The 12,374-nt window shown below is 41.1% G+C and overlaps 1 protein-coding gene across 2 annotated transcripts in view; it reads left to right on the forward strand.

Annotated features, from left to right (window-relative positions):
• LOC110528534 (3'-5' exoribonuclease HELZ2) overlaps positions 1 to 12,016 on the forward strand; it is a 36,636-nt gene extending 24,620 nt beyond the window's left edge. Inside the window, exons 9-21 of one of the 2 annotated variants that reach the window (XR_016497439.1) lie at positions 6 to 3,489; positions 3,842 to 3,927; positions 4,074 to 4,211; positions 4,304 to 4,459; positions 4,587 to 4,731; positions 5,038 to 5,154; positions 6,949 to 7,141; positions 8,526 to 8,578; positions 9,626 to 9,769; positions 10,132 to 10,341; positions 10,437 to 10,593; positions 10,734 to 10,901; positions 11,197 to 12,016. Coding sequence is in view for 1 of the 2 variants with exons in the window: in XM_021610647.3 (XP_021466322.2) it covers positions 6 to 3,489; positions 3,842 to 3,927; positions 4,074 to 4,211; positions 4,304 to 4,459; positions 4,587 to 4,731; positions 5,038 to 5,154; positions 6,949 to 7,141; positions 9,626 to 9,769; positions 10,132 to 10,341; positions 10,437 to 10,593; positions 10,734 to 10,901; positions 11,197 to 11,312 (5,114 nt within the window). In the remaining variant the exon portion in view is untranslated. The remainder of the gene's footprint in view (positions 1 to 5; positions 3,490 to 3,841; positions 3,928 to 4,073; positions 4,212 to 4,303; positions 4,460 to 4,586; positions 4,732 to 5,037; positions 5,155 to 6,948; positions 7,142 to 8,525; positions 8,579 to 9,625; positions 9,770 to 10,131; positions 10,342 to 10,436; positions 10,594 to 10,733; positions 10,902 to 11,196) is intronic. The other variant, XM_021610647.3, reaches the window with a different exon arrangement.
• Positions 12,017 to 12,374: the final 358 nt, after the last annotated feature.

The raw sequence follows: 12,374 nt of genomic DNA on the forward strand, positions 1-12,374 counted from the left end.
GACAGGCAAACAGTTTAGAGCAATAGTATTGACAGCCGTTCAAACCCGTGACAGCATTCACCCTTCTGACTCACATTGTGTGGAGTTTTTCAACGATGCTCGCGTGCTGAACACGGCCATGACTAGGGCTCAATCCCAGGTTGTTGTGGTTGGAGATGCTGCCGCTCTGTGCTACTTTGGAAAGTGCTCAAGAATCTGGAGGAACTACATTGACCAGTGTATAACAAAGGGAAGTGCTGAACCGAAACACCTTACACAAGACATAATTGATAGTGATATCAAGGAAATGTCAAGATTCCAGCGGTCAGAAGACCTGGATGAGACCAGCGCTCAGTCAGTTATGTTCGGCACAGGGAACAACGTGGATGCGATTCTCCAACAGCTGCAAGAGGAGCAAAACATGGCAATGTACAATTCATCTGATGGAGACAAATCGGAATCGAAAAATGTAGACCAAAAAAGACCATACGATAGTACCAAAGATGAAAGAGTTGAGTTGTTGCGGTTGTTGAGAGAGCAGCCAAATGTGTACAAGCAAGGTGAATTGGTCATGGAGAAATATAACGCCGGTTATATCATACCATCTGACAACCCAACTAAGCACATTATCATCAAAGGTAGAGCTAACCTCGGCAAGTCCTTCGCTGGTGACGAAGTGGTGGTAGAAGAATTTCTTCGTGAGGGCCATTCACAGGGAAAGGTGATAGGCACCATCAAGGCAGCTGAATCCTCTCGTGTGTTTGTTTGTACCCTCGAAGATGAAGATTACCATAAACGCAAAACGTCTGAATATCAATATCTCAGAAAGATAATGGTACCCCTCAATAAGAACACTACCAAAATTTGCACCTTGGTCAATAAGAAGAGTCGCAATTTTATTCCAATATGGAAGCACGATGACGGAGAATGGGAGATTGTCAGACGTCAATACCTTGATGAAGACATCAAACGCAATCATGTCTTTGTGGTGGAGGTCTTTGACTGGAAAACGAAAAAAGAAAGCAATGAAATCTATCCCTTTCCGTTAGGGAACGTGATAGATATTGTTCCCATAGGATCATCTTTGGAAGAGGGCTTAAAGATTTTGGACGCAGAATTTCAAGTCGAACCATCGCCTCCCAGACATGTTTTAGATGAAGTGTGTTCCTGGGAAGACACCCACATTGGTAACAGAGAGGACCTCCGAAGGTTGACTACTTTCACTGTTGACCCAAAGAAGTCCCAAGACTTGGATGATGCAATTAGTGTCATTGACAAGGACAGCTATTATGAGATTGGAGTCCACATAGCAGATGTGGCAAGTTTCGTGAAGATTGGTGATTCGTTGGATGATTGTGCACAAAAACAGGGTGCTACATTTTACAGTCCTAAAGAACCAGTTTACATGTTCCCAAAACCATTTAGCCTCAACCACTTGAGTCTCCTGCCTGGTCGAGATCGTATGGTGATTTCATTAGTGGTACAAGTAGACAAGGCAACAGACAAAATCATTGACAAGAACTTCAATCTTTCTCAGATCAATTCTGATAGAAAGTTATCTTATGAAGAGGCGGAGGACATCATCAGTAAGCAGTCAAGAGAAGAGGCCAAGTTTGATACTGTAGAAGACTGTGTTGCTGTGGCATATCGTTTTGCCAAAGTCCAAAGGAAGGCCAGGCTTGGCAAGGATTGGAACTATAAACGACTGGATGATCACCAGATGCCGGGGAAGAGGAGATCCCATCAGATGATTGAGGAGCTTAGTGTACTGTTCAACAATTCTGTGTCTGAATTTTTGATCAACGCAAAAGAAACCACGCACTGCACTCCTCTCCGATGTCAAGCAAGACCTGACCCTAAAATGGTCAAAGACTTGAAAGCGCAGTGCAAAGACATCATATCACTGTCCTCACACCTAAGGCACAACCTTGACCACGACCAAGAGGTCTTGGAGAGCAAAAGCTTCCCCGTGCTAACATCAGTGTGGAATGAGATCCTATCAGCTGCTGGGAACGGGGAAGTTGACACTGACAGAATGATTGATCTGATAGCTACAGATGACATCTATCCCCAGCTCCTTCCAGTGATATATAAGTTTAGGAAGTGTCTTGGCAAAGCGTATGTCATCCGTTCCAATTCATCCCCTAAGGCAACTGTTGGGCACTATTCCTTGCATCTGAAGTCCTATACACAAGCATCCTCGCCCATACGTCGCTACATGGATGTTATCCTGCAAAGGCTTTTGCATTCAATTCTAAGCGGCACTCCAGTCCAATATTCTCCACAAGACATTGACATTCTGGGTCAGAAGAATGAAGAAAGATACAAGAAGGCCAATGAGTATGAAAAGAGGGCTGAGATGATTTCCTTTGCCATGGACATGAAGAAACAAAATGCTTTGAAGATAGCATTTGTTGTTGGTGTTGAGGTAGGAGACAGTTTCAAGCTGTCATTTCCATTTGACAGTCACTCATTTCCAGACAGTTTGCCTGTTATGTACAGAGATTTGCAACTGGAGGATCAACCACTGTACGACTCAAACGAGAATCACATGACTCTAACATGGAGAAGACGAGTGTACTCAGTTGACACTGCCAAAACTCACCAAGAGCTAAAAAGGGTGCAAAATTCTTCTGCATGTACCGAGCTTTCACAAAAGACTTGGCGAGACATTGTTGATGCAATTGACCAGGAAAAATGGAACATAGCAAGGTCTCTCATACTAAGCGCCACAACAAAGCAAATGGAACATTTTAAGAGTGTGCCAAAACATACCACAATGGATTTGCTTGACACTGGGAATGACTCTCATAGAACTGCACATGGACAAGATGAAAAAATTGAAATGGAGCACTATGTTGATCTTACTCTCCGGTTGAAGCCAGGAGACACACTTCCGGTCCAAATTACATCTGAAAAAAAGCGAGGTTATTGGACACCCACTCTTCAGTTGGTGTGCATCAAACCAACATTTGAGGTGTGTGTAGACCATGCGCACAGCCCTATCACATGCTTCTCCAAATGTGCAGACCGTCCATCCAAGAGTGAATATAGAAACGCTGAAGAGTATGTGGGAATCTGGAAACCACTTTGTGAGATGGAGTCTGCAGCCAATGCTGTGGATGAAAGTGACATCATAATCATTGAGGACCTGGAGCTGAACTTGCAAGCAAGCAAACGAGAAGGAAGTTTTGACCTTCCTCTCGTATACATTAAAGAATGGGCCATTGAATGCAACCTTAACAAGTGCTTACTGTGTATCCGAAAAAGAGGGTTGAAACTGGCCTCAACCCCTGACCAATCAGATGAAGTAGTTGACCCTCAAAACTACACATGGGTGGCCCATGGTTTTACAACCAAGTTCGACGAACCAAAGAAGAACTCTCCAAATCAAGCCAGAAAAGTGCACTTCTACATCAACCATTTGCCAATGGTTACCATTCCAGAGTGTGTCTCCCAGAGAAAGACAAAATATACAGTTGAGATAATCCCAAAGCTTCTACCAGACGTGTAAGTATTACATTCATTAGTAAGAGAAAGAAGAGAGAGCCATGAATTTATCAATTGTCATTTCAAATGTATAGACATTTCAGTAACACTTTATATTACAGTTCCGGTACTTATTTAAAACTAAGTCAACAAAATGTTGCTTAAAATGTCATTACCATTTAAACATGTAATGTTTTAGTAAATACCTGATAATTTCTGCACCATAAAATACATTGTTACCAACGTTGCATTCTGTTTAAAATAAGGTCCTAATGTAAAAGTACTATCCCATATTTGTATTGGATGGGCATAATGTTCCTATATTAATTCAGTATATTATAATTAATGGTGTTTAACATTTTCTACTATCTAGACGTAAAGAAATGGCTGTGAACAATGTTGTGCATGCAAATGAGCTTGTGCAGAAAATAGCCCTAGGACAACCTATTCCAAAAGGAGGTAAGTGCTGGACAATAACATAAATAGACAAAAAAAAAGTGTCTCAAGTAATCCCATTTTACATCTGAGGAGGTTTACAGTTCACAATGTCATTGTTAAACTATATGTTTGAAAGTATTGTTTTGTTGTCTTTTTTGGGATTGTAGCTTCGCAATCTGTTGTACCACGACACATACGCATGAGAGAAAAGGCACCAGAAGGTCTCCCAGAGCTGAATAAGAGTCAATATGATGCAGTGGAGAAAGCTCTGAATAACAACTTCACACTCATACAAGGACCACCTGGTAAATTATTAAATTGTACTACCAGAGTACATGAAGCTGTTATATGGCTCTTTGATATGTTTACTGGAATAAAAACCACACCTGTTTCATAGGGACTGGAAAGACCGTTGTAGGAGTGTACATTGTGTACTGGTACCATGTGCTAAACTCCCACAACCCCAGGATATTTGAAGATCCCAAGGACAAGGACAAGAAAGAAGTTATTCTCTACTGTGGTCCTTCCAACAAGTCTGTTGATGTGGTTGCTGGCAAGTTTCTTAATGCATACATTTAAATTGTCATTACAAAATAATGTATAATACATTCACAGCTTAAACATGAGTAAAGTTCTGTAGGGAACATTCTAGCATTCTATGAATTGTGAACATTCTGTAGAGTACCTGTTGAGGTTTGGAGACAAGCTGAAGCCCCTCAGGTTGTACAGCCGACAAATGGAGATGCTGGAGTACCCATACCCAGGCAGTATCCTTCAGCTGTCTCCCAGGTCACTTCGCCAAGAGCGGTCCAAGCCAAAACTCAGGTATAAAACACATGAAATCACTCTGCAGTTGTGCACTGTAAAAAGTCATTCAGCTTTTTAGTTGTTTCGGGTCATTTTCCAATATCGACTCAACTGAAAAAAAATATAAATTGTTTACATGTTTTTTATGAAAACAAATTAAATGTTTTTTTGGCCACTTTTTCAGGGAAACCATCTCACTTGTCTTTGATAACCTGGTCGTAGTGCTGGCTTCATCATTTGTCTGACCGGTGTCAACAAGTTTTTTGTCAAATGTTTCCTGCAATTGTTAATGAATTTGGATCTCACACTATGTACCATTTTCAGAGCTATTACCTTGCATCATCGCATACGGGAAGAACAAAATCCGCATTCTGGGGAAATACAAGAGTTTGACCGCAGAATACAGGAGAGAGAGGAGCTGACAGACGAAGAAGTTGAGGAGTGAGTAAAGATGTATTACAGTATTCCCATGTAATATACAGTACATTCTTATTGAATTTTCTGTGAAACCTACATCTGATAGAATTGGTAATATGTATTACAGTATTCCCTTGTAATATACAGTACATTCTAATTTCTTTGAAACCTGATAGAATTAGTCTAATAAATTAAATTAAATAAATGAGTCAGTGCATTCGGAAAGTATTCAGCCCCCTTGACTTTTTCCACATTTTGTTACAGCCTTATTCTGAAAAATGTTTTAATTGTTTTTTCCCCTCATCAATCTACACACAATAAATACCCCATCATGAAAAAGTGAAAACCGTTTATTTTTATTTTTAGCAACTGTAAAAAAAATAAAAAAATGAAATACCTTATTTACATAAGTATTCAGACCCTTTGGTATGAGACTTGAACTTGAGCTCAGGTGCATCCTGTTTCCATTGATCATCCTTGAGATGTTTCTACAACTTGATTGGAGTCCCCCTGTAGTAAATTCAAATGATTTGACATGATTTGGTAAGGCACACAGCAGTCTAAATTAGGTTCCACAGTTGACAGTGCATGTCAGAGCAAAAACAAAACGATGAGGTTGAAGGAATTGTCCGTAGAGCTCCGAGACAAGATTGTGTCGAGACACAGATCTGGAGAAGGGTACCAAAACATTGCTGCAGCATTGGAGGTCACCAAGAACACAGTGGCCTCCATTCTTAAACGGAAGAAGTTTGGAATCACCAAGTCTCTCCCTATAGCTGGCCGCCCTGCCAAACTGAGGAATTGGGGGAGAAGGGCCTTGGTCAGGGAGGTGAACAAGAACCCGATGGTCACTCTGACAGAGCTCCAGAGTTCCTCTGTCGGGATGGGAGAACCTTCCAGGACAACCATCTCTGCAGCACTCCACTAATCAGGCCTTTATGATAGAGTGGCAAGGCGGAAGCCACTCCTCAGTAAAAGGCCCGCTTGGAGTTTGCTGAAAGGCACATAAAGGACTCACAGACCATGAGAAACATTCTCTGGTCTGATGAAAGCCAGATTGAACTCTTTGGCCTGAATGCCCAGCGTCACATCTGGAGGAAACCTGGCACCACCTACAATGAAGCACGGTGGCGGAACATTCTGCTGCAGGGATGTTTTTCAGTGACGGACTGGGAGACTAGTCAAGATTTAGGGAAAGATGAACGGAGCAAAGTACAAAGAGATCCTTTATGAAAACCTTCTCCAGAGAGCTCAGCACCTCAGACTGGGGCAAAGGTTCACCTTCCAACATGACAATGACCCTAAGCACAATGCCAAGACAACGCAGGAGTGGTTTCAGGACAAGTCTCTGAATGTCCTTGAGCGGCCCAGCCAGAGCCCGGACTTGAACCCAATCTAACATCTCTGGAGAGAACGGAAAATAGCTGTGCAGCAACGCTCCCCATCCAACCTGACAGAGCTTGAAAGGATCTGCAGAGAAGAATGGGAGAAACTCCACAGATACAGGTGTGCCAAGCTTGTAGCGTCATACCCAAGAATACTCTAGGCTGTAATCACTGCCAAAGGTGCTTCAACTAAGTACTGAGTAAAGGGTCTGAATTCTTATGTAAACGTGATGTCAGTTTTTTATAAATTAGCAAACATTTCTAAAAACTGTTTTTGCTTCGTCATTATGGGGTGTTGTGTGTAGATTGATGAGGGGGGAAAAAACAATTGAATACATTTTAGAATAATGCTGTAACGTAACAAAGTGTGAAAAAAGTCAAGAAGTCTGAATACTTTATGAATGTACTGTATATACATTGTTTTTTTTTCTAGCTACAAAAAGCTTCTGAATAAAGCTCGTGTGTATGAGCTGCAGAGACATGATGTCATTCTGTGCACCTGCACAGCAGCCTCCACTCCTAACCTGATTAAAACAGTCAGTGCACGCCAGATCCTTATTGATGAATGTGCTATGGCAACGGAACCTCAGGCCCTCATCCCATTGGTCAGCAACAAACCAGAAAAGGTAAGTTAATATAAGGTAATATAATTCATCAATAAGGCCCGAGGAGGTGTGGTATATGGCCGTATAGCACAAACCTCCGAGGTACCTTGTTGCTATTATAAACTGGTTACCAACGTAATTAGAACAGTAAAAATCTATGCTTTGTCTTACCCGTGGTATACAGCTTTCAGCATTCATGTCTCGAACTACCCAGTTTATAAGAGACAATATACACTACATGACCAAAAGTATGTGGACACCTGCTTGTCAAACATCTCATTCCAAAATCATGGGCATTAATAAGTTGGTCCACCCTTTGCTGCTATAAAAGCCTCCAGACTGGAACTGAGGGGCCTAGCCCAAACCATGAACAACAACCCCAGACCATTATTCCTCCTCCACCAAACTTTACAGTTGGCACTATGCATTGGGGCAGATAGTTCTCCTGGCATCCGCCAAACCCAAATTCATCCAACGGACTGCCAAATGGTGAAGTGTGATTCATCACTCCAGAGAACGTGTTTCCACTGCTCCAGAGTCCAATGGCGGCGAGCTTTACACCACTCCAGCCAATGGTTGGCATTGCGCAACACCCACAATAACATCTGCTAAATATGTGTATGTGACCAATAGAATTTAATTTGATCTTAGGCTTGTGTTCGGCTGCTCGGCCATGTAAACATATTTCACAAAGCTCCCGACTAACAGTTCTTGTGCTGACATTGCTTCCCGAGGCAGTTTGGAACTCGATAGTGAATGTTGCAACTAAGGGCCGACGACATTTACTCACTTCAGCACTCAATGGTCCCGTTCTGTGAGCTTGTGGCCTACCACTTCGCATATGAGCCATTGTTGCTTCTAGACGGTTCCACTTCACAATAAGAGCACTTACAGTTGACCGGGGCAGCTCTAGCATGGTATACATTTTATGAACTGACTTGTTAGAAAGGTGGCATCCTGTGACTTTGCCACGTTGAAAGTCACTGAGCTCTTCAGTAAGGCTATTCTACTGCCAATGTTTGTCTATGGAGATTGCATGGCGATGTGCTCGATTTTATACACCGGCAAGCAACAGGTGCGGCTGAAATAGCCTAATCCACTCATTTGAAGGGGTGTCCACATACTCTTGTGTATATATAGTGTACCAACGGTATGACACAAAACTACTTGTTTACTGTTCTAATATCATTGGTAACCTGTTTATAATAGCAATAAGACACCTCTGTTTTTTTATATATATGGCCAATTGCTTAAATATATACCATAAATATTTAGTTACCTTTTCTTATAGAATGGTGTGTACTTGTTTAAAATAAAAGGTAAAACATTTATAGGCCTATGTTTGTGATGCTGCTTGTTCATTATGTAGTAGAATGACTTTGTCTTCCATCGGTGTTCAATCCAGCAGCAACTGTTTAGGCCTGGGCCATACAATGTTCATCTCAGTGGGGCTCCTCAGTAAGATTTTCATTTGTGTAAAAATGTTCGGTAAAAAAATTGATTTTTTGGCATGTTGTCTAACCCTTGATTTTGGACATGGAAACAGTGCATTGTTATAGAATCACACTGCTAACCTTATGCCTAACCTTAAATAAAGACCAAAAGGCACATTTTGACTGTGGCTATAGATTCTTGTGTAAACCCAACTGGAGGGTTGCTGGCATCAATTTCTCAGGTGCTACCTACTCCCTATGTTCCCTTAAGAAAGGAATTTAACCCCCTTATCTGCTCACTGGGCACTGCACTGCAGCTGCTCTCTGCTCCAGCTTCTCAAACCTAATGTGTGTGTGTGTGTGTGTGTGTGTGTAAACTGAGTGGACAAAACATTAGGAACACCTGCTTTTTCCATGACAAAGACTGACCAGGTGAGTCCAGGTGAAAGCCATGATTCCTTGTTGATGTCATCTGTTAAATCCACTTAGATGTAGATGAAGTGGAGGAGACGGGTTAAAGAAGGATTTTTAAGCCTCGAGACAATTGAGACATGGATTGTGTTTGTGTGCCATTCAGAGGGTGACTGGGCAAGACAAAATATTGAAGTGCCTTTGAACGGGTATGGTAGTAGGTGCTGTGTTTTTTTTTTTCAAGCTTAACAGTTTTCTGTGTGTATCAAGAATGGTTCATCACCTAAAGGACATCCAGCCAATTTGACACAACTGTGGAAAGCACTGGAGTAAACATGGGCCAGCATCTCTGTGGAACACTTTTGACACCTTGTAGAGTCCATGCCCTGACAAATTGAGGCTGTTCTAAGGGCAAAGGTGGGGTGAAACTCAATATTAGGAAGGTGTTCTTAATATTTTGTACTCTCAGTATATCAGATCGGTTGGAAAAAGGGAGAAGACAAAATTCCATCTCATATGGACTAATAAAGTAGATCTTATTTTAAACTAAGCTTTAACAGCAACCCTGTTTTATCAACTGCATGCCAAGGCCAATGTAAGTCATCATCGTTTTTGCAAGTCATGAGGATTGATGGCGACATAACCTCTTTCCACTTCCAAGATTGTGTTGCTTGGTGACCACAAACAACTACGTCCCATCATCAAGAATGAACTTGTGAGGAAGTTGGGGATGTCAAAGTCTCTGTTTGAGCGCTACTTTGAACGCCGGTCCCAGACAGTGATGCTGGATACCCAGTACAGAATGGTAATATCGTCTTCATATTTATATTTATTAATTACATTCTTTTACTTTTAGATTTGTGTATTGTGGTGAATTGTTAGATATTACTGCACTGTTGGACTAAGGAACACAAGCATTTCGCTACACCCGCAATAACATCTGCTAAATTTGTGTAGGTTACCCATGATTGATTTGTGATTTGATTTCAGAGGGGGTCATATTTAGTCTTTCATGAATTCATTCAAAATGGTACTCTTAATTCACATCATAAAATCTCATGATTGTTGATCAAGGGTAAAATGCTACGGTGCCTTTGACTATACAGATACGGATAGAGATAGATTGATATCCAATGAGAAAATACAAATACTTATATATTTTTGTAGCATGAAGATATATGCAAGTTCCCATCAGAGGAGTATTATGAAGGCAAACTGAAGACTGACGTGGATCGCCCAAATAGTGTCCTTCAGGCTGACGGCAGGCAGACGCACATTGTTTTCGGCAACGTCAGTGGAGAAGAGGTCAGCCTGGTTGTGAGCACAGAAAAAGGAAATGAAAACTCCAAAGCGAATATGGAGGAGAGAGACATAGTGGTAAGGAACCTATTGGTTTTCTCAACTCCAACACTCAAATCTTGCCATGCCACTGGTACACCGAGATTCCAAAATCAACTTTTTGTTTATTACAGGTTCGGCTCGCCGAGCAGCTGGTGACAGAATCCAAAGTAAAACAACAGAGTATGGCGATCCTATCTCCCTACAATGCCCAGGTGGCCGAAATTAAGAAAGAACTGAGAAAAATGAAACTGGACGAAATCACGGTCACCACCATCACAAAAAGTCAAGGTGATAATTTTACTCTTTCTTACTTTACCTTCAGTTCCATCTTGATTGTGATTCTATGGTTGTCCCCCGCTGTCCTTTTGAACTTTGAACTGGTTAGGTTAGCCCTGGGTATAACCAACGCTGCTTCGTCTCCCATGCAGGAAGTGAATGGCGCTATGTCATCCTGTCCACTGTGCGCTCCTTACCCAGCAAGGAGATCGAGACAGAGCCGGACTGGGCCTGGCTGTCCAAACATGTGGGCTTTGTTCGTGACCCCAACCAGATAAACGTGGGCATTACCAGGGCCAAAGAGGGACTGTGCATTATCGGTGAGAGAGATGTTTCCTCAAGGGATAAATGTTAAAGATCACTGGAACGAGTATGATCTAAACCAATGTTTCCCAACCCTGGTCCTCCAGTAACCCACAACAGAACACATTTTCATTGTAGCCCTGGACAAACACACCTCATTCAACTCATTGAGGGCTTGATGATTAGTTGACAAGTTGAATCAGGTGGGCTTACAATAAAGATGAGTACTATTGGGGGTACTGGAGGACCAGGGTTGGGAAACACTGACATTACAGTGTCATTGTACTCGTTTATTTTCTTCCCTTCTCAAAGGTAACCAGGAGTTGTTGAGCCGCAGTGGCGCTTGGAGACAACTCCTCAAACATTATACGGCAAGGAACTTTGTCACAGAAGCTAAAAAGATCTCTGTGCGCAAAGTAGCAAAATAGCCTGTAAGCACTGTCTACATTGAGCGACGTGGTCTCGGCACCGGTTCGGTGCACAATGAAGAGTAAAAATCACTTTTTTCAGGATACATTTATGATGTTGCTTCAGTTTCAATGTTGAGTCAAATGAGTTAAATACTGCACTCACTGTCATTTTTAATGTGACCTTTCAATGTTATTCAATGGTCTCCTTTTTTAATTACCACCTATGCTCTTAATGTCTGGTTTTTGTGTTTAAACTGTGAGATGTTGTTCTGCAATTATTTACAGTGAAGTTGAAATTATATTTTTTGAGAAATGTTTTATATTTTTGTTGAATCAAATACTGTGATCTTTAAAATCAACTGTACTAGATAGTGTACATTCGTATGGCTGTATTCTCTTTTACTATTTGTATTTTACAATTTCATTTCAACTGTGTTCTACACTGTTTTTTACTGCAGACCTTTTTGGTCAAATTTTTCAAGGTATCGCATTCCATTTATAAATGATCGTATTTTCCCAAATGAAGCTTAAATCTGACTGAAATGTTACGCTATAAAATAGGTTTCATAGTAAAAGAACTATGCATTAGTTAATCCTAGTCTGACTGCTGTAGGTGTATTCCAGTGTGTAGACTAGATATAGATTATATTAGATGTAGTATGGTAAAAATTGGATTCTTTTTGATCTAAATCATTTAATAAAGTAATAGCTGATCATAAAAATGGCTTTGTTCTTTTTGTGATAAAGCAGTTTTTTTTCTGTTCACAGGACTTTACCTGAATATTGTTTGCCATGTCTAAAACTAACCTTATATACATTACATTTATTATATCAATATCAAAGAATCACTGACTGACAGACTAATAGTAATCCCCACACTTATGCAAATCTAACCAGTCATATACAAATAGTATGCTAGAGGAAAGATTATGATTGTATGCATTGTAGACTAGGGGGCATGGTATTAGTCTGATTGGACCTTGGCCAGCACACTGAGAATTGGTCCACTACTGATTAATAATGACTACAGTGAGTCAAGGCTTGACTGATCATGTTCTGGCATGTCATCACTCATCACTG

Source organism: Oncorhynchus mykiss, chromosome 7 (genome assembly GCF_057628025.1).
Source record: "Oncorhynchus mykiss isolate SJ-2025 chromosome 7, ASM5762802v1, whole genome shotgun sequence".
Taxonomy (NCBI): Eukaryota; Metazoa; Chordata; class Actinopteri; order Salmoniformes; family Salmonidae; genus Oncorhynchus; species Oncorhynchus mykiss.